Below are 22,685 nucleotides of genomic sequence, written 5' to 3' on the forward strand. Positions count from 1 at the left end.
ATAAGTCTCTTTCATCCTTTCTCACTGACTTTGCCTGGCTTTCCTTCTTTCATGATCCTACATCCCCCTCCATCATCCTTGGTGACTTTAACATCCATACTGATGATTCCTCTGACACTTATGCTTCCCAATTCCTTGCCTTATAGTCCTCATTCAATCTTCAGCTGTGCTCCTCTGCACCCACCCACCAAAATTGTCACTGTCTCGACCTTATTCTCTCCTCTAACTGCTTTCCCTCCAGCTTCTGTTCCTCAGTTCTCCCCCTTTCTGACCATCACCTATTAACCGTCACACTTAAGCACTCTCCTCCCCAGTCCCACCCAATCTCAACCCCCACATCTAGGAATCTTCAAGCTATTGACCCCCTTACTCTGTCCTCTTGTGTCTCTAACCTTTTCTCTTCCACCACTCTAAGTCTGTCAGTGAAGCTGTTTCTTCCTATAATACTATTCTCTCCTCTGCTCTGGACATTCTTGCCCCTCCCATGCCCTGTCCTACTAGGTGTACCAAACCCCAGCCTTGGCTGACCTCTAAAATCCACTACTTTCGTTCCTGTGCCCGCTCTGCTGAACATTCTTGGCTTAAATCCTGCACCCTTGCCGACTTCATTCATTTCAAATTCATGCTAAACTCCTTCCAGTCTGCCCTTTCACGGGCCAAACAGGATTACTTCACCCAATTGACAAATTCCCTTGGTGCTAACCCTCGACTTCTCTTCGCTACACTGAACTCTCTTCTCAAAGTGCTTCCGTCCCCAATTCCCCCTTCTCTTTCTCCTCAGACCATAGCTGAGCACTTCCACGATAAAATCCTTAAGATTAACCTTGAATTTTCATCCAAACCCTCCCCACCTCTCTCTCCCTTAGTCCACACCCCCTACTCTCCTTCCTCTTCCTCTTTTTCCTCCTTCTCTGAAGTTTCTACTGAGGAAACTGCCCTTCTTCTTTCCTTCTCTAAATGCACTACCTGTTCCTCTGATCCCATCCCCACTTATCTACTTAACACTATCTCTCCCACTATCATTCCTGTCATCTTTCACATCCTTAATCTTTCACTGTCCACTGCAACTGTTCCTACGGCCTTCAAACATGCTGTTGTCACTCCACTCCTTAAAAAAACCCTCACTTGACCCTACCTGTCCCTCCAACTATTGCCCCATCTCCCTTTCCTTTCCAAATTACTTGAACGCGTCGTTCACTGCCGTTGTCTTGACTTTCTTTCTTCTCAACCTATTCTTGACCCACTCCAATCTGGTTTCCGCCCTCTTCACTCTACTGAAACTGCACTTACCAAAGTCTCTAATGACCTGCTGCTGGCTAAATCCAGAGGTTGTCTCTTCATGTTCAAGTGTACAGCGCTGCGTACATCTAGTAGCGCTTTAGAAATGATAAGTAGTAGTAGTAGTAGGTCTCTATTCTATTCTATCCTTATCCTTCTTGACTTATCTGCTGCTTTCGACACTGTTGACCACACCATACTCCTAGATACGCTATCCTCGATTGGATTCCAGGGTCCTGTTCTTTCCTGGTTCTCCTCCTACTTCTCACTTCGCACTTTCAGTGTTCACTCTGGCGGTTCCTCTTCAACTTCCATCCTGCTTTCAGTTGGTATGCCTCAGGGTTCTGTCCTTGGACCCCTCCTCTTCTCCATCTATACCTCTTCCCTTGGTACCCTGATTTCATCCCACGGCTTTCATTATCGTCTTTATGCAGACGACTCTCAGATCTACATCTCCACCCCTGAAATCTCAGTCTTAATCCAGGACAAAATTTCATCCTGCTTGTCTGACATTGCTGCTTGGATGTCTCTACGCCATCTGAAGCTAAACATGACTAAAACTGAACTTCTCATTTTTCACCCTAAACCTACCTCCCCTCTTCCCCCATTCTCTATCTCTGTTAATGGCTCTCACATCCTTCCTGTCTCCTCGGCTCGTAATCTTGGTGTCATCTTTGATTCCTCTCTCTCCTTCTGTGCACATATTCAACAGATCGCCAAAACCTGTCGTTTCTTTATCTACAACATTAGCAAAATTCGCCCTTCCTTTCTAAATACACTGCCAAAACCCTTATCACCTCTCGCTTGGATTATTGCAATTTACTTCTCACTGGTCTTCCGCTCAGCCATCTCTCTCCTCTCCAATCTGTCCAAAATTCTGCGGCACGACTTGTTTTCCGCACTTCACTGGCTCCCTGTCCGCTTCCGCATACAGTTCAAACTTCTCTTACTGACCTTTAAATGCATCCATTCTGCAGCCCCCCCATTACCTCTCCACTCTCATCTCTCCCTACATTCCTCCCCGTGACCTCCACTCACTGGACAAATATCTCTTGTCATCCTCCTTCTCCTCCACTGCTAACTCCAGGCTTCGTTCCTTTTCTCTCGTGGCACCTTATGCCTGGAATAAACTTCCTGAGCCTGTGCGTCTAGCTCCATCTCTACCTGTTTTCAAATCTATGCTGAAATCCCACCTTTTTACTACTGCTTTTGGCTCCTAGCCACTACTCATCTGCCTCCCCCCTTGTTCCTTCTCACCCAGTTCCCTCGCCCTTAATTGTCTTGTCTGTCTGTATTATTTTAGATTGTAAGCTGTATTGAGCAGGGACTGTCTCTCTGTGTCAGGTGTTCAGCGCTGCGTGCGTCTGGTAGCGCTATACAAATGCTAATAATAATAATAATGTAATGCCTGTTTTATTCCACTTGTAGTAAATAATCTTGAGGCTATTGCAAAGTTAAATATTGCGTAGAAATGTAGTGGATTGGACAAAGTGAAATCAGTTAAATGTAAGTCATCCTAGAACTGAAGTTTATGACCCCCCCCCCCCCCCCAAAAATTTTTTTTTGATTTTGGATGGGGCTTAATTGTTATAAGGCTCAGATTAAAACTTGGGTGTCGAAGATGGCCGCACTTCATTAAGACGCTGCAGGTCGGGACCTTACCTTCGAAAAATGCCTAAACGTCGAGGGAGAGTAGCGGCTAGAGCTTCCCCGCTACCCCCCCCCATTGCCTGGTACCATCGATCAATTCTTCAGACCGCCGGGTTTTGCCTCTTCAAGCGGGATGTTGCCAGCTGGAAATGCCGTCGAACTGGAGTCTTCGGCTTCCTTTGGCCCTGATGTCACGCTAAGCCCCGCTAGGCGTTCACCACCTCCCCAGCCGATTGGCGCGAGTTCTTTTCTTCTTGAATCGACAGGGTCTACCCCGGAAGGTACAGAGGGCCCTGTAGAGCGTCGATTGGAAGCACAGCTAACATCAGAGAAGAGAACGGAGGGCATTTTGCCTAATGAGACGCCGCGGAGTGAGGGGAGAGGAGCTGAGGAACAGAGTCGGATTCCGGAGCTGACTTCCACAAGGTTTGAAATTCCCAGAGCGTTAGTAGAAAAACCAAAAGATGTGACATTAGATACTTTATGGGATTTGGTGTCTAACCTGGGTCAAATTTTTCTTAAGCAAAATAATGAGATGTTACCAAGATTAATATCTTTGGAGACTGATTTCCTAAAAAAAGAAGAGGAGTTTAAAGATTTGAAGGACAAATTTGGGAAATTAGAGGAGAAAGTTGATAAAAAAATGTCGAATTTTGAAGTAATCCAATCTACGATGATAAAAGATTTGACCAGTCTTAGGATGAAGACTGAAGTGTTTGATAATTATACTAAAAGTCATAATTTAAGATTTGTCAACTTTCCTAGACTACAAAATGTAACTCCTCAACAAATGTTAAAACGTTATTTACGTGAGATCTTGGATATTTCCGAACAGAATCTTCCACCCTTTACCTTGGTCTATTATATTCCTGGGAAAGACCCGAATCGGACATCTGATAAACCAATAGACATTTTTCTTTTGCTTGAAACTACTGACTCTGAACTTGCCTCAGCCGCCACTTTGGTGGCGACTGTGGCATTATTGCCAGATAAGAATTGGATATTCCGCATGTTTTTCCGCAATAAAGAAAAGCCTTTTTTAGGGTTTAAAATTCTCCTGTTTCCAGATGTCTCTAAGGAGACTAGACGGCGGAGGAAACAATTCCTGCTCCTAAAGTCTGAAGTGTTGCACTTGGGGGGTACCTTTTTTTTAAGATACCCTTGCAAGTGCATAATAAGGCTTGGGGGAAAAAAATATGTATTTATGGAACCTGCTCATGTCTCTGCACTTATAGCCTCAGCAAAATTGGACAAACGTTAAAATAATTAGGCATCCCCTCTTAATGTAGTGCGATATCCAGTTATATATATATATTTTTTTTTCTGTTGTCAGTTTCCAGTATTTTTCCTGTATTTTGGATCCCGATTTATGGACTTGAGTGTCAATTTCTTATGAAGAGTGAAATTATTTTACTTTTTGTGATTAAGTTTTCTTTGAGAAAGATTTATGTATATGTAAGACACTTTCTAAACAAGATGTTTCTTGGATTAATTTGAATAATTGAATAAATAAATAAAACTTGGGTGTCATTAGTTTTAATCTAAACGGCTGATGTAATAAGCCAGGCATTTGAACTGTGAATGGAAGCTCAGTGCATTGTTCACTAATTCACATGTAAAAAAAAGAATGCAGTAAATCAATCGTATGCAGATAATTTGTGTACAAGAAAGTGTATAAGCACAGGAGAGCAGACCTGGTTGTCCTCACAGATACATCCAAAACGCTGTTGTCTCATCAGCCTTGCTTTAATTTCCTACTATTAAGGAAGTGGGAAAGTTGCATGTAGGTAAAGAAATGCTGTGGTGCAATATGCATGTATTTGGATAGTTAATAGTTGGGTTCATGACGCAGGCTACCCCAAACTCACAAACAACGGAGTGTCATGGGACAGACCTCCTATATATACTCCTATATTTCTAGGGCATTTGCCATACTGGGACAGACCAAAGGTCCATCAACCCCAGTAACCTTTTTCCAAAAGTGGCCAATCCAGGTTACAAGTACCCAATAAGGTCCCAGAACAGTAAAATAGATTTTATGCTGTTTATCCTAGAATATGCAGTGGATAATTGAGTTTAGTGGGTCCCACTAGCAGCTGTAACCTGAGTGGCCCTATTTATTTTATTTTTATTTATTTATGTTGATTTATATACCGTGTCTTGTTGCAACTGCAAAACAGAACGGTTTACATATATATAAAAAATTGGTATATACAAATAAACAAACATAGGAATTCCATTCGTGACAGGAAAGCACAGCAATCAAGATAGACTACATAATAAATCAATACAAATTAAAAATCTAGTATACAATTAAGCTATCCCATTTTTCTTTGTCTTTTTGACCTTATCTCATTATGCCAAGTTCTGTTCTACATAGCTTATAAAGAGAAAGGTTTTCAGAAGTTTTCGGTAATGGAGATAAGATTTCTCTAGTCTGATCTCCTTTGGAAGGCTATTCCAAAGAGAGGGTGACAGGTAGAAAAAAGCCGATCTCCGTGTAGATTCCCACCTAGCCTTAGTAAGAGGGGGAATGACTAACCTGTTATCTGTTAGGGATCTGAGAGTTCGCATAGCGGTGTAGGGGATTGTTAAATTCGACAAGTAGCTGGGGTTTAATGTGTGAAAGGCTTTGTGTGTAAGGACAAGAGCCTTAAACTTTATTCTTGCTTCGACCGGGAGCCAGTGCAGATGATGCAATAAAGGTGTTGCTCGATCATCCCTCCGGGCCCTACAGATCATACGTGCTGCTGTATTTTGAATTCTTTGTAATCGCTTTAAATTTGCTTGGGTAATCCCTGCATATATAATGTTACAATAGTCTAAACGTGAAGTAATATATGCAGATGTCAGCGTTTTGAGAGAGCCCTTACTTATTGAATTTCTGACTGACCGAAGCCGTCTCAGATGAAAGAAAGATTTTTTCACTACATCGGATACTTGTTCCTCAAAGGTCAATGCGGAATCAATAATGACCCCGAGATATCTAAAAGACTTAACTGTTGGAATATTCTGACCAAATAGCACAGGTACTACAGAGGGATATGTGCCTTGCCCTACTATCCAAGATGTTGTAGTCTTATCCGGGTTCAGTACCAGCTGATGTGTAGTTAACCAGTCTGCTACTCTATCCAAGCATACTTGAATGGGTGTAAGATCTATGTTCAATGGTCTAACATAATGGATAAGCAAAAAATCATCTGCATATGAGTAAAAACTTATACCCATTGTTTGAATGAGGAGCGCCAGGGGACTGATGAATAGGTTGAACAGTAGTGGAGATAAAACCGAACCCTGAGGTACTCCACATGATAAGTTGTAGGATGCAGAACAATAACAGTAAGTGGGGAACTCCCAACCTCCTACCTTCCTTTGGCTATAGAGGATTTGCTGGAGAAATTAGGCCTCTTATTATTCCAGATAAACTTGAGTGTCCTGTCCTGAAGAGTGGATAGAAACCTTTTCGGTAGTGGTATGGGAAGCACTTGGTCTTGATGGTGGCTATCTTCTCAACCCCAGGGTAAGGTTAATGAGTCCCACCTTTCCAAGTCAGTTTTCATTTCCTCTAACAAGCGACGGTAATTGGCATCAAATAGATCTCCTTGCTTTGCCGTTAAATGAACCCCTTCCCCCAAGATTTTATACTTTAAATGGGTAAATAAAATTGTTCAGCTGATCCAGTGTGGTACTTTCTAAGCTTATATTAACTTCAGTCTTTCTCATATTCAGTTAGAATCCAGACTCTCTGAGTAATCTTGTTTTTTTTCTAAGTAGGTTTGGCAGAGTAGTCATGAGAGGTTAAAAACAAAAGGTCATTAGCAAGTAATGAAATTCTAAATTCTTGTGTTCCCCCATTGGATCCCTTTAATGTTAGGGTTACCAGAGCAAGTAATAGTGGAGATAAAGGGCATTCTTGCCTTGTTCTAGTCCTAGAGAGAATAAAGACAAATTCCCTCTGGTTATTGCTCTATAGGAGGGGAGGTTAGTACAATGGGCTGGGGAACTGATTCAATTCCCACTGCAGCTAAGTGTGACCCTGGTCAAGTCACTTAACACAATCTGTGAGCCCACTAGGGACAAAGAAAATACCTGCATATAATACTTTGTACCATAGAAAGGTGGCATGTCAAATAGAGATGTGCACGGGACTGGGGTTCGTAGGAATCCCACGGAACCCGCAGGGACAGAGGCAGTTCTGCGGGGATCCCATGAGGACGGAAGCAATACCTGTGCTGTCTTCTTGTTGTTGGCCCACCAGTTTCTTTACTGTGCATTAGATGGAAGTGTGAGGAAGGAGGAATTGTGGGGAGGACAGGTGAAAAGATGTGAAGAAATGGGACAGAGGTGTACCATAGGTACATGTGGGATGGAGGGCAGGAACAGGAGCACCATGAGGACAAAGGGAAGAAATATGGGAGAAGGGGCATCAGTTTGTGCATCCCTCTGATGCAGAAGGAGCAAACTCTGAATCTCAAGTTTTGCATATAGGGCTAGTTTTAGCATTTCCACAGTGGATTTTTAAAATATATTTGCATAGAGTTGGTTAAACTCCAGTTTCCTTGTCATCAAGCAGATGAAGCCATTACGTATGGGTTGTGTCCATCAACCAGCAGGGGGAGATAGAGAGCACTCAACTTTTCACAGTGCCTCATGGCCAGCCAGCTCCACTGCCTCTTCAGTATTCTCTATCTCCCCAAGCAGAGTGGCTGCAGCTTCTTCGAGCTCCATCAAAAATCTGCCTGGGGGTGGCTCCTGGCTTGCCAGTTGTTAGCCGGGGTGTTAGAGGCTATAGCAGCTTCACTTTGAAGGCACATAGGTTAGCCCTTTCCCTGCCTTACCCATGCCCCCGTGGATGTGGACATATTAGCTTGCTTTTCCCTGTCCTTTCCCACTCAGTGGATGCAGGCACATTGGTTCGCCTTTCCCTGCCTTTCCCACTCATCTGAGCCTCCGGAGTTCTTATTACCTCTGCTTTCCTCACAGCGTTAAAAAAAAAAAAAAATGGAACAGAGGTTTTCCTTTGATTCTTCTATGGGACCGGAGCTGTGATACTCGGTCCGGTGAGGTAAGAGTGTTTTCTAACTCCTCCAGGGTGGGCCCGCGATCGGGGCGTTTTTGGCGCGAAACCGCCATTTTGAATTTTCCCGCCATTTTCGGTGATGGCTGCAGAGAATGTAAAGCGCTGTTCCCGGTGTGGCAAGTGCAAATCAGCAGCGGGGCTCTGTAAATCGTGCTGTACACGTGTAAGAGCCGGCCCGAGCATGGCGAGCGATGATTCTTCCCGCTCAGAGCTGGCAGCGGACGCCATTTTGAATCCTCCGCATGGCGCGGCCTCCGTAGAGACGGAGAGCCCTGAGCCCGGGGGGGGGGGGGGGGGGGGGACCTCGAATTGAGGCTATTCAGGGAGCGGCTAGCCCCGGACGGGATCTGGGTGCCCAGGGCGAGTTTTTCTCCCCTGATTTTGTGTTATTATTGCATAAAGCATACATGCTGAAAAGAGCTCTCCCTCAAGGGTCGTCTTATTGTCCACCCCCCCCCCCCCCCCCCCGGTGGATTCTGGCCTGGGACTGCCCACTGAGGCTATTTTCCCTGATAATTAGCATAAAGAAAAGCATAGAAGGGCTAATTCCCCTTCAGATTGTGGTGCACCTCCCCCCCCCCCCCCCCCCCCCCCCCCCCCCCCCTTGGTCGGGCTGTGAGGATTCGGAGAGTTCTGGCAGGCCTTCGTGGTCTGAGGAGCCAGAGTCAGGTGCAGAATTACCACAGGATCTGGATGATCCCTCTGCGGTGAGGATTTTCCACCGTGATGAGCTGCCAGCGCTTATTTCAGATGCCCTACAGGTCCTTTCTGTTGAAGAGCCTGACAGTGGCACAGCCTCCTCTGTGAATCCTAGGATGGCTAGTACCAAAAAGCCTGCTCGAGCCTTTCCTTTGCATGGCTCCATCCAAGAACTTATTTCCGCTCAGTGGGCTGACCCCGAGGGACCTTTAAAAGTTTCCAGGGCTATGGGGCAATTATACCCTCTGCGTGAGGCGCATTTGGCTCGCTTTGCAATGCCTAAAGTAGATGCCCTAGTCACTGCAGTGACAAAGAGAACTACCCTCCCTGTGGAAGGAGGAGTTGCCCTGAAGGATATACAAGACCGGTAGGCTGGAAGCAGCACTTAAACGGTCCTTTGAAATTGCAGGTCTTACTGTTCGGGCGTCTGCATGCAGTTGTTATGCTGCTAGAGCCTGCCTGGCGTGGTTGCAACAGGCAGTGGAACAGCCCGGAGATGGAGCGGAGCCCTTCTCGGATGTGGCTCCGCGGCTGGAGTCGGCCTTGTCCTTTTTGGCTGATGCCCTTTCTGATATTGTCAGAGCTTCGGCTAAACAAATGGCAGTAGCAGTGGCGGCTCGCCGTCTTATTTGGCTACGACATTGGGCAGCGGACATGGCCTCTAAGCAAAGGTTGGTGAAGTTGCCCTTTCAAGGCCTTCTCCTACTTGGTGAGGAGTTGGAGAAAATTGTTAAAGGCCTGGGAGATCCTAAACCCCAGCGCTTGCCCGAAGATAGGCCGAGGCCTTCCTCCAAGGGCCAGGCGGTCCACTTCTCTTATAGACCTCGCTTCCGTGAAGCTAGAAGGTACCGCTCGGGGCATTCTGCTGGGTTCACTTCTCGTGTTCGTTTTTCAGCAGAGGAACTCCTTTCGCTCGGACAAGCGTTCCGCAGCCACCGGCTCTAGGCCTGTCATCGGAGGACGTCTTTCCCTCTTTGCCGAGGAGTGGGCCAATATTTCCTCAGATCAGTGGGTTCTGGACCTGATCAGAGATGGCTACAGAATAGAATTCAACACCCCAGTAAGAGACGTGTTTGTGGAGTCCCAATGCAGTTCTGCCGCCAAACGGCGGCAGTAGAGGAGACTTTGCAAGGTCTGATTCAGTTAGGGGTCATGTCCCCGGTACCTCCCGCTGAACACGGCTATGGCCGATACTCCATCTACATTGTGGTGCCGCGAAATTGTGGGTCTTTTCGCCCTATTCTGGACTTAAAAGAATTAAACAAGTCCCTGAAAGTGTGGCATTTCCACATGGAAACCCTGCACTCCGTCATTGCTGCGGTACAGCCAGGAGAGTTTCTCACATCTCTAGACCTGTAAGAAGCTTACTTGCACATACCAATTTGGCCCCCGCACCAGACGTTTCTGAGGTTTGCGGTGTTGGGAAAACATTTCCAGTTCCGGGCCTTGCCTTTTGGCCTCGCCACAGCTCCCCGAACCTTTTCGAAGGTAATGGTGGTAGTAGCTGCTTTGCTCAGGTGAGAAGATATCAGGGTTCACCCGTACCTAGACGACTGGCTCATCAGAGCAGACTCTGTAACAAAGAGCTATCAAGCTACAGCCAGAGTGGTCTCAGTACTTCAATCTCTAGGCTGGGTCGTCAATATGGCCAAAAAGTCACCTGACCCCCTCGCAATCTCTAGAATATTTAGGGGCCAGGTTCAACACAGACTCGGGCTATGTATTCCTACCCGAGCTAAGGCGGTGCAAGCTTCAGAATCAGGTCCGTCTGCTCCTGAGGATGCCCCGCCCGCGAGCTTGAGACATTGTCCAGCTGCTGGGATCGATGACAGCCACATTGGAAGTGGTGCCCTGGGCGAGAGCGCACCTGAGACCTCTACAGTATTCCCTACTTCAAAGATGGTCTCCAGTTTCTCAGGATTATCAATGCAGACTTTCTTGGCTCCTTGCGGCCCGACTCAGCATGGAGTGGTGGCTCTCAGACAGCATGCTGCGGCGAGGAATGCAGCTGGCGCTCCCCGATTGGTGTCTAGTAGTGACAGATGCCAGCCTGAAGGGCTGGGGCGCACATTGCAAGGGGAAGCATGCCTAGGGTCTATGGACACCCGAGGAGTCGGAGTGTGCCATCAACCGCCTGGAGTTGAAAGCGGTGTTTCAGGCGCTTCTGGCCTTTCAAGTGACCCTGGAAGGATTGGCTGTCAGAGTGATGTCGAACAACACGACAGCAGTGGCCTACATAAATCGACAAGGCGGCACTCAGTGCAGAGCACTGGCCGCGCAGGCCGAACAGATTTGCCACTGGGCCGAGCTGCATCTTCAGTTTCTGTCGGCAGCTCACATTGCAGGTCAGAGCAACGTGCAAGCCGATCAGATCGATCCAGCAGAATGGGAACTAGCAGACGAAGTATTCCTGCAGATATGTGCCAATTGGGGCAAGCCCGTGATGGATCTTATGGCGACAAGTTAAAATGCCAAAGTCCCGTGCTTCTTCAGCAGACGGGAGAGATCCTTGCTTGGCAGGGTTGGATGCCTTGACTCAGCCCTGGCCTCCGGGCCTACTATATGTGTTCCCTCAGTGGCCCTTGATAGGGCGCGTGCTCCTGCGGATTCGGCTGCACCCAGGAGAAGTGGTCCTCATCGCCCCGGATTGGCCCAGGAGGCCTTGGTATGCGGACCTCCGACAGATGCTAGTGGAGGCTCCCCTTCCTTTACCTTCGGTACCGAACCTATTGTTACAGGGCCCGGTAGCCATGGAGGACGCCTGCCGCTTTGGTCTTATGGCATGGCGATTGAGAGGGCGCAATTGAGGGACAAAGGCTATTCAAACACAGTCATTTCCACTCTCCTGTAGGCCCGCAAGCGTTCCACTTCCGTGGCTTATGCCAGGATTTGGCGCCAGTTTGAGTCTTGGTGTGCTTCAAAAGCGATCACACCCATGCGGGCTCCTGTCTCGCCGATTCTGGACTTTTTGCAGGATGGTGTACAAAAAGGCTTGGCCTATAATTCCCTGCGGGTGCAAGTGGCGGCATTGGCCTCCTTCGTGGTAAGGTTGAAGGCGTGTCTTTAGCTGCTCATCCAGATGTGGCACGGTTTCTTAGTGGGGTGCTTCGGCTCCGGCCTTCCGTGCGAGCACCCTGTCCAGCTTGGAACCTGGGGCTAGTTTTGAAGGCCCTGCAGGCTTCTCCTTTTGAGTCGTTTTGGCGAGCATCAGAGAAAGATTTGACACTAAAGGCCGTTTTTCTTGTGGCCATTACTTCAGCGAGATGGGTGTCAGAGCTCCAGGCGTTGTCCTGTAGAGACCCATTTCTGCAATTCTCAGAGTCCGGGTCATGGTTCGGACCGTGCCTTCCTTCATGCCTAAGGTGGTTTCAGCGTTTCACCTAAACCAGCCTATTTTCTTGCCCTCCTTTGATAAGGAGGAGTTTCCAGAATCTTTTGGGCAGTTGCACCTGTTGGATGTGCGCAGGACTCTGCTGCAGTATCTGCGAGTTACTATCTCTTTCAGGATCTGTGATCATCTCTTTGTTTTGCTATCAGGTCCTCGCAGAGGGTCTCCAGTGTCTAAAGCCACTATTGCCCGCTGGCTCAAAGAAACTGTCTTTTCAGCTTATCTGCTTGCCGGCTGGGCTCCGCCTGTAGCCTTTAAGGCGCATTCTACCAGAGCGATTTCTTCCTCTTGGGCTGAAACTGGAGCACTCTCTCGTCAAGAGATATGCAGTGCAGCAACATGGGCTTCTAAGCTCTCTTTTGCCCGACATTACAGGCTGGATGTGGCTGCTAGGAGGGATGCGCGTTTTGGAGCACAAGTGCTAGCGCATGGTGTGACCTGTTCCCACCCTATATAGGGATTGCTTTGTTACATCCCATACGTAATGGCTTCATCTGCTTGATGACAAGGAAGGGAAAATTAGGTTCTTACCTTGGTAATTTTCTTTCCTTTAGTCATAGCAGATGAAGCCATGAGCCCTCCCTGTATGATTGTCTGTATGCTGTGAATCTGTTTCAGGTTCTGTTCTTGTTTCCTGACGTTCCTTCCTTGGGAGAAAGGAAAACAGTCTTCAGGATTCATGTTCACTTAGAGGAGGATGAGTCCATTCCCTCCAGTTTATGTTTTGGAGGATGAGTTTATTCCCTCCAGGAGGTTGCGTGTATCCCCTCCAGTTATACAATAAGGAGGACGAGTTTATTCCCTCCAGGAGGATGCGTTCATTCCCTCCTTTTGAGTTCATGCCCTTGTTAAGGGGCCATCGTTCGCTGTGAGGAAAGTTCATGTTATTGCCATACTGCTTTGGAAGCTTCAAATACTGAAGAGGCAGTGGAGCTGACTGGCCATGAGGCACTGTGAAAAGTTGAGTGCTCTCTATCTCCCCCTGCTGGTTGATGGACACAACCCATACGTAATGGCTTCATCTGCTATGACTAAAGGAAAGAAAATTACCAAGGTAAGAACCTAATTTTCCCTTCATTTGCATAATTTGGCCCTTGCGTAGTCCTGAAAAATAGACTTTCTTGCAGAACTTGGGAGCCATAAGTATTGCCACACTGGGTCATACCAAAGGTCCATCAAGCCCAGCATCTTGTTTCCAACAGAGGCCAATCCAGGTCACAAATACCTGGCAAGATCCCAAAAAACTTCAATACATTTTGTGTTGCTTATCCCAGAAATAAGCAGTGGATTTTCCCCAGGTCAATTTAATAATGGTCTATGGACTTTTCCTTTAGGAAGCCGTCCATACCTTTTTTAAACCCCTCTAAGCTAACCGCCTTTACCATAGTCTCTGGCAACGAATTCCAGAGTTTAATTACACGTTGAGTGAAGAAGAATTTTCTGCAATTCATTTTAAATTTACTACTTTGTAGCTTTATCACATGCCCCCACCCCCAGTCCTAGTATTTTTGGAAACAGTAAACAAACGATTCGCTAACTGGCTCTTAAAAATGATGTGCTGGTGATTTTTAAATATTTTCTAGTCTTTTGTCAATGAAATGTTAAGAAGGACTGAATCACGTTTCCTTCAGACCCAACTTTATCCAGGCCTGGGGTTAGTCTGCTATTAATGTGTACATGTGTCTCATAGGGTGTATGCACAGAAGCTGGGATGTACGCATTGAGAGAAAGGCGTGTCCATGTCACGCAGGAAGACTTTGAGATGGCTGTAGCCAAGGTAATGTATCACTCATTAAATGTGCTTTATGGAGCCACTGTTCTATAGCCCTTCAGAATAAAATGACTGTAATTTGGATGGGGAAAGGGGTGTTGCACTGTGGCTGGTAGATTAGTGGTATAGGTGAGGGGTCATCCTTGATTTAAAATGTTTGGGAAATACTTTGGGACACAAGTGCACTTGGAGCCTTTTAGCACCCAAATTCCATCAACATCTAGTTAGTAACTGTATGCAGAGTATTCCTGTGTAAATATAAAGCCCCAAGCCTGGAATTTGTATTGCTTGATTAGCAGATTATGGTTTTGTACTGTGCATTCTTTTAAAGCCTTCAGTGCCAACTTTAAATTGCCGGCCATGCCTGATCAGAAATGAGCATTTATGATAGAGGCCTCATAACTGATCTTGACTTCTAGGTCAGATTACTGTAGATTTACTTTGTAGGTAATGAAAAGGTTTTAATTCCCACCACAGATTAAGAATGATGTATAATTATTCATTTTTATTAAATTAGTATAACCCATGAAAAAAATGTTGTGGATAGGGCTAGTAGCTCCTGGCCTGTTTAAACAGACAGTCCTGACTTTCTATTCGTATGGGATATGTAGAGATTTTTCTCTGAGGACAAGCAGGCTGCTTGTTGTCACATGTGGGCCGACGTCCGCAGCGGCCCAGGAATCGTGAAAACTTTTGCAAGGAAAATAAAGTCTTTCCAGAGAGTTACGTCGCACGAGCAATGCGAACGACTTCCCGCGTGAGCGGTCCTCTTTAGTTCTTTTTTCTCCGCGGTGAGGTACAGTTCGTTTTTCGCGTCACTCCTCTCTCAGGCCCAGGAAGAACTTCTTTGTGAGAATCGCTTCTTGCTTGTTTCTGTTTTTTTGTTTAAAAAAAAAAAGAGTAGTTGCAAGTAGTTTCCTGTACTTTTACTTTTTTACCTGTTGAAGTTTCCTTTCTTTTTTGACACGGCCGGCCTTTTCCCTTTTTTTGTGCTTTTCTTTTTTGGCATAATTGTGTCATTTGATTTTGCCGAAGCTGTTTTTTCCTCCATGCCATCGACATCCAGCGGCTTCAAACGTTGTACTCGGTGGAATTGGACCATCTCAGGTACAGATACCCACGCCTGGGGTATCCAGTGCCTTGGGCCCGACCATAGCCCAGCCGTTTGTAGTCTGTGTCTTTGTATGAAGAAACGGACCCAAGCGTCTCGAGAAGCCCAACGAGAAAAGTGTTTTGGGGCTCAGTCTGGACCTTCGATGTCGACATCGGTACCGAGGACATCGACAGGAGCATCGATGTCGAGGAAAGAGGTAATGGCTGCTGGGAGACCAACTAGCGCTGGGAGCAGTGAGGCGTTGAGTGGGTCTCCACCTGTCTCGAGGCCCCGAGGAGACGTGAGGATTCCACGTCTTCCTCATCGGTACCGAGGAGTCTCGATGACGGGCGCTGAGCGAAGGCTAAGAAGCATCGTCATCGTTCTCCGACGCACAGTACCGAGAGCTCCGGGACGTCGAGAGAGTCGGCACCAAGAAGTGTCAGTGCTGAGAGGACCGCTCAACCTCGGTACAGGAGGTGCCGATGCGTCGGTCTCTTGGCAGCCCGGTGCCTACTCCCGAGCCTCCACGGATTCTGACACTGCCTGTTCCACCGGCCCCGCAGCCTTCTCTGATGGCGGCTCTTGATGAGTGTATCCGGGCCTTGTTTCCAGAACTTCTGGAAGGCTTACTGCGACAATCAGCTTCGGTGTCACGGGTGTTTGCACCTTCTGTGCCATCTGCTGTAGCGGTGTCTGGCCCTTCTCCTGTGGTGAGGTCTCCAACTGCGGCATCGGCTGCCACCCAGGTCGACTCCCCTTCGACGTCGGTGGAGGGAGCTTCGCTGCAGTCGGATTGGGCGTCGACTTCTCGACATCGCTACAGAGGACATTGTTCCTGGGCGTCGAGGCAGGTCCAGTGTCAAGAGGTTGTGTCTGACATTGAGCAGGAGCGCTTGTGGGAATCAGCTGAAACCCCGATGGAATGTATTGAAATAACTTTTTTTTTTTTTTAAATGTCTGATCCCAGGTACTTCTCTTCTGATGAGTCCTTTGGGATTCCCTCTGACCCTTCTCCTCTGCTGGAAAGAAGACTATCTCCACCAGAGAGTCTGTCTTTTTCCTCTTTTGTCCGGGAAATGGCTACGGCTATTCCCTTCCCTGTGGAGGTTGAGGGTGAGCCCAGGTCTGACATGCTGGAAGTCCTGGATTATTCTTCTCCACCTAAAGAGGCTGTGACAGTCCCTCTGCATAAGGTACTGAAGGAAGTCCTTATGAGAAACTGGTCTGCCCCTCTGTCTGGCCCTGTGGTTCCCAAAAAAGCTGAGTCCCAATACCAGATCCACGGTGAACCTGGATTGATGAGATCCCAATTACCCCACAATTCCACAGTGGTGGATTCCGCTCTCAAGAGACCTAAGAGTACTAGAGACTATGCTTCGGCGCCCCCAGGCAGAGAAGCTAGGACTCTTGACTCTTTTGGGAGAAAGACATATCAGGCTGCTATGCTCGCTGCCAAGATCCAGTCATACCAGCTCTTCACGAGCGTACACTTGCGGGACTCGATAAGTCAACTGTCCAGCTTGGTTGAGGCGCTCCCTATGAAGTTGGCCAAGCCTTTTCGCCATGTGGTTAGGCAGCAGAAGACGTGTCGCAAGTTCCTGGCCAGGGGTACTTTTGACATGACATCCGGGATTGCTGCTCAAGGTATAGTGATGCGCAGACTCTCATGGCTGCGTGTCTCTGACCTGAATCATTCTGTCCAGCAGCGGATGGCGGATGTTCCTTGCCGAGGGGACAATCTTTTTGGAGAGAAAGTAGAGGATCTCGTTAATAAGATTAAGAAGCATAATGATGCTATGGATTCTCTCTCCCACCGGGCACCTTCTGCTACAGCCTTCTCATCTAGGAGGTTTTTTGGAGGGAAGAGAAGTGCTCCCTATTCCTACTCTAGGTGTAGGTACACTGCTGGTTCTCGGCAGCCTGCCCAGGCTCAGCCCCAGCGCGCTTGTTCTCGTCAACAGAGTGTGTCTAAGGCCCATACTGCTCCCCAGCAAAAGCAAGGGACGGGCTTTTGACTGGCTCCAGTTCAGCATAGCCTCTGTAAAAGTGTCCGTACCGGATGACTTGCCAGTAGGAGGGAGGTTGATGTTTTTTCACCAAAGGTGGCCTCTCATAACCTCCAACCGGTGGGTTCTTCAAATGGTCTGGTTAGGATACACCCTCAAAATGGAATCCAAACCTCCAAATTGCCCACCAGGAGCTCATTCTTACAGCTCCCAGCACACGCAGTTACTTGCAGAGGAACTCTCCGCCCTTCTAAAGGCCAATGCGGTCAAACCCGTTCCACCAGGGGAAGAAGGACTGGGATTCTATTCCAGGTACTTCCTTGTGCAAAAGAAAATAGAGAGGATGCGTCCCATCCTAGACCTAAGGGGCCTGAACAATGATCTGGTTCGAGAAAAGGTCAGGATGATTTCCCTGGGCACCCTTCTTCCCATGATTCAGGAGAACGATTGGCTATGCTCTCTGGACTTAAAGGATGCTTATACACACACCTTGATACTCCCAGCTCACAGGAAGTATCTTCAATTTTGGCTGGGAACTCAGCACTTTTAGTACTGTGTACTGCACTTTGGTCTGGCGTCTGCGCCCAGAGTGTTCACAAAGTGCCTGGTGATAGTCGCAGTGTTGCTACGCAGACTGGGAGTGCATGTGTTCCCTTATCTTGACGTTTGGCTGGTGAAGAACACCTCGGAGGCAGGCACTCTACAGTCCATGCGAATAACTATTCATGTGCTAGAACTACAGGGGTTCGTGATCAATTATTCCAAGTCCCATTTCACCCCAGTTCAAAAATTGGAATTCATTGGAGCACTGTTGAACACCTTGAGTATTGTGTTCAATTCTGGTTGCTGCATCTCAAGAAAAATATAGTAGAATTGGAAAAGGTGCAGCGAAGGACGACTAAAATAATAGCGGGGATGGGACGACTTCCCTATGAAGAAAGATTAAGGAGGCTAAGGCTATTCAGCTTGGAAAAGAGACGGATGATGGGAGACATGATAGAGGTATATAAAATAATGAGTGGAGTGGAACAGGTGGATGTGAAGCGTCTGTTCACGCTTTCCAAAAATACTAGGACAAGGGTCATGCGATGAAACTACAGTGTAGTAAAATTAAAACAAATCGGAGAAAATTTTTCTTCACCCAACGTACAATTAAACTCTGGAATTCATTGCCGGAGAAAATGGTGAAGGCGGTTAGCTTAGCAGAGTTTAAAAAGGGGTCGGTTTTCTAAAGGACAAGTCCATAAACTGCTACTAAATGGACTTGGGAAAAATCCACAATTCCAGGAATAACATGTATAGAATATTTGTATGTTTGGGAAGCTTGCCAGGTGCCCTTGGCCTGGATTGGCCGCTGTCGTGGACAGGATGCTGGGCTCGATGGACCCTTGGTCTTTTCCCAGTATGGCATTACTTATGTACAGACAGCTTGAGCTTATCTCCCCGAGGTGAGGGCAGACAAACTTCTGTCCCTAGTGTCCTTGGTTCGAGTGTCTCAACAGATCAGGGCTCGGCAGTTCATGTGACTCCCATGGCACGCCTACACATGAGATCAGCTCAATGGACCCTAATTTCCCAGTGGACGTCCATTCCAAATTCCTCAGCCACAAAAAGTGCTGATGACGGATGCATCCCTCCTGGGGTGGGGAGCTCATATAGATGGACTTCACACTCAAGGAGCCTTGGTCCTTTCAGGAGAAAGGTCTTCAGATCAATCTCCTGGAATTGTGAGTGATCTGGAACGCTCTAAAGGCTTTCAGAGACCGGCTGTCCAACCAAGTCATATTGATTCAGACAGACAATCAGGTTGCCATGTATTATACCAACAAGCAGGGGAGCACCGGATCTCGACCTCTGTGTCAGGAAGCCGTCCAGATGTGGCTTTGGGCACGCCGTCACGACGTGTTTCTCCATGCCACTTATCTGGCAGGCATAAACAACAGTCTGGCCGACAGACGGAGCAGGGTCATGCAACCTCACAAGTGGTCACTGAACATGGACGTTGTCCGCAAGATCTTCCAAGCGTGGGGCACCCCCTCGGTGGATCTTTTTGCCACTCAGATCAATCACAAGGTCCCTCAGTTCTGTTCCAGGCCTCAGGCCCACGACAGACTAGCATCAGATGCCTTTCTCCTGCATTGGGGATCAGGCCTTCTGTATGTGTATCCTCCCATCTCTCTAATAGGGAAGACTTTGCTGAAACTCAAACAAGACTGCGGAACCATGATCCTAACCAAGATTACCTAAACCAAAGACACAATAACCAACCAAAAGGAATAATCTCTGAATATGAATACCGCCGACAAAAAGGGGAAAACATCAACAACAACAAACTCAACCACTGAAGAAACAGACAACTAATAAAAATAAACACATCAAACCCCCCCACGGAACCATACCACTCAATCCAACTAGGATACATCAATGCAAGATCAGCAGTAAGCAACGCAGTAGACATACTAGACTGGATTACCACAGACAACTTAGACCTTCTATTTATCACAGAAACCTGGTTCCATAGCCCCACAGACCCCGCCATCTTAGAAACATGCCCACCAGAATACAAAATCACCCACTGGACAAGAAATGGAATCAAAAGAGGAGGCGGAATAGCCATTATTTACAAACCCGAATTCACCATCACAATCACAGGTGAATCTACCTCACCACAACTTGAAGTTGCATCGACAAGAATAAATCATCCAAACCTAATAGGACACCTTAACACAATCCTATTCTACAGGCCACCAGGAAAATGGCAAGACTCCCAAACAGAACTTATGGATTTCATCTCGAACTCCTGTGTATCTGCCTCAAACATCCTTATACTAGGAGACATCAACCTACACCTAGAAGATGACACCTCACCAAGCACACGAGAATGCAAAGAATTCCTAAAACTCTGGGATCTGCAAGTACCCAACACGCAACCAACACACACTAGATATCATAACAAACAAATTCGAACTGGACTCAACCATCATACTCACTGACACAAGATGGACACCCACACTATGGTCAGACCACCATAAAGCAAACGTCTCTCTCTGCTGGCGAAAAACACAATCAATAAACAGAAGCGAACAACCTACACAACGAGAGGAAAAACAGACCCCACAATATTCTGGCAACAGATCTACCTGAACGAATGGCCAACAAACGCTGACACCATCCAATTCCTCCAAGAATGGGACGATCTATGCACAACAACATTAGACAAGATCGCCCCAATACAAACCAGAACATCTCAGAGGAAAAAAGCAAATCCATGGTTCACCGAAGAGCTGAAAAAACTTAAAACACAAGTCAGGAAATTAGAACGAGAATGGAACAAAAAGAAAGACGAACAGACACAAAACGCCTGGAAATCACTTCGGAGAAAATACAAATACACCAGACCAAAAGACTACACTACAAAACAATAATAGGACCTAACTACAAAGACACACATAAACTCTTCAACCTTGTGAACAAACTATTAGATACCACACCAGTCACAAACAACGGCAAAGATCTACCAGATGTTGACAACATTGCGAAATACTTCAAGGAGAAAATTACACAACTACGACTCAAAATACCCGCTAGCTCTATTGAGTATGCCACACTCTTAGAATGTCTAGATCCAGAAGAAGGAATACACCCAGCAGACAGAACCTGGACCGAATTCGAAATACTATCAGAAGACCTCATCTCTGAAACTCTCAAAAGATATGCCAAATCCCACTGCAAACTAGACAAATGCCCAAACAACCTCATGAAACCTGCTCCTCAACAATTCAAAATAGACCTAACGAACCATGTAAACTTCATGCTACAAAACGGACTTTTCCCAAAAGAAAAAGGAAAAATCTTACTCACCCCAATACCTAAAGATACAAAGAAAAGCACGAATGAATTAACCAATTACAGGCCAGTAGCATCCATACCACTAATAACCAAAATAACCGAAGGAATGGTAACTAAACAACTCACTAACTATCTAAACAAACACTCAATATTGCATGAAGCCCAATCAGGATTCCGGTCGAATCATAGCACAGAAACAGTACTATGACTAAATTTAAACAAATAATTGCGACTGGCAACAATATACTCCTCCTACAATTTGACATGTCAAGTGCCTTCGATATGGTAGACCACGGAATCCTATTACACATACTTGAATACTTCGGCATTGGAGGAAATGTCCTAAATTGGTTCAAGGGGTTCCTAACCCAACGTTCGTATCAAGTCACATCAAATTCAACCACATCTAAGGCATGGACACCTGAATGTGGAGTACCACAAGGATCACCTCTTTCACCAACCATTTTCAACCTAATGATGATCCCTCTAGCAAAACTCCTATCAAACCATAACCTCAACCCTTATATATATGCTGATGACGTGACAATATATCCCTTTCAAACAAGACATTAACGAAATCTTCAACGAAATCAATAAAAGCCTAGACATCATGAACACATGGGCAGATGCATTCCGTCTGAAATTAAATGCTGAAAAAACTCAATGCCTGATACTCACCTCCCAATACAACACAAAGGAATTCACCGCTATAAACACACCAAACCTAAACCTTCCAATCTCAGAAACGCTCAAAATCCTTGGAGTTACTATTGACCGCCACCTAACACTCGAAACTCACGCAAACAACACAACTAAAAAGATGTTTTACTGCATGTGGAAATAGAAAAGGATAAGACCATTCTTCCCAAGATCCGTCTTTCGCAGCCTAGTGCAATCCCTCGTACTCAGCCACCTGGACTACTGCAACTCACTATACGCAGGTTGCAAAGAGCATACACTGAGGAAACTTCAAACAGCCCAAAATACGGCAGCCAGACTCATCTTTGGAAAGCCAAAATATGAAAGCGCAAAACCATTACGAGAGAAACTGCACTGGCTCCCACTCAAGGAACGCGTCACTTTTAAAGTATGCACATTAGTTCACAAAATCATCCATGGCGAAGCCCCAGCCTACATGTCTGAGCTTATTAAATTACCACCCAGAAACGCCAATAGATCATCCCGAACCTTCCTCAACCTCCACTTCCCCAATTGCAAGGGCTTGAAATACAAGACGCTACACACGTCAACCTTTTCTCACATGAGTACGCAGTTCTGGAATATACTGCCGCGCAACTTAAGAACAATCCACGAGCAAGCTTCCTTCCGCAGATCATTGAAGACCCATCTTTTTGAAAAAATCTACGGAAAGAGCCAAAACACATAAAATCCACACTTACTGTTTAGTAATGCAATATAAATCTACTTCTGATCTCTCATCCCCCGTAATCCCACATCACTCATACCCTTACTCACAGAAATATGTATACCATATGTCTTTACGCCTTATTATTGCCCCTCAAGCTCCCATTGTCTCCTTCCAATGTTCAATGTTTGTGCTCCACTGTTGCACTCCTTAACGACACTTCGATTGTCTCGCATAATTCTGTACAATGTAATCCATAACCAATTTGTAACAAATTGTACTTCCATCACTCATTTCTTATTGTAAGCCACACTGAACCCGCAAAAAGGTGGGAAAATGTGGGATACAAATGCAATAAATAAATAAATAAATAAATCCTGATAGCTCCTTTCTGGAAGCATCAGATTTGGTTCCCTCTTCTTCTGGAGTTGTCCTCCGAGGAACCGTGGAGATTGGAATGTTTTCCAACCCTCATCACTCAGAACGAGGGGTCGCTTCTACC

General features: G+C 46.4%; 1 protein-coding gene across 1 annotated transcript in view; it reads left to right on the forward strand.

Annotated features, from left to right (window-relative positions):
• PSMC5 (proteasome 26S subunit, ATPase 5) overlaps window positions 1-22,685 on the forward strand; it is a 152,683-nt gene that overhangs the window by 128,148 nt on the left and 1,850 nt on the right. Inside the window, exon 11 of the mRNA XM_030220618.1 lies at window positions 13,786-13,872. Within this exon, the coding sequence (XP_030076478.1) occupies window positions 13,786-13,872 (87 nt within the window). The remainder of the gene's footprint in view (window positions 1-13,785; window positions 13,873-22,685) is intronic.

This window comes from Microcaecilia unicolor, chromosome 12 (genome assembly GCF_901765095.1).
Source record: "Microcaecilia unicolor chromosome 12, aMicUni1.1, whole genome shotgun sequence".
NCBI classification, from domain to species: domain Eukaryota; kingdom Metazoa; phylum Chordata; class Amphibia; order Gymnophiona; family Siphonopidae; genus Microcaecilia; species Microcaecilia unicolor.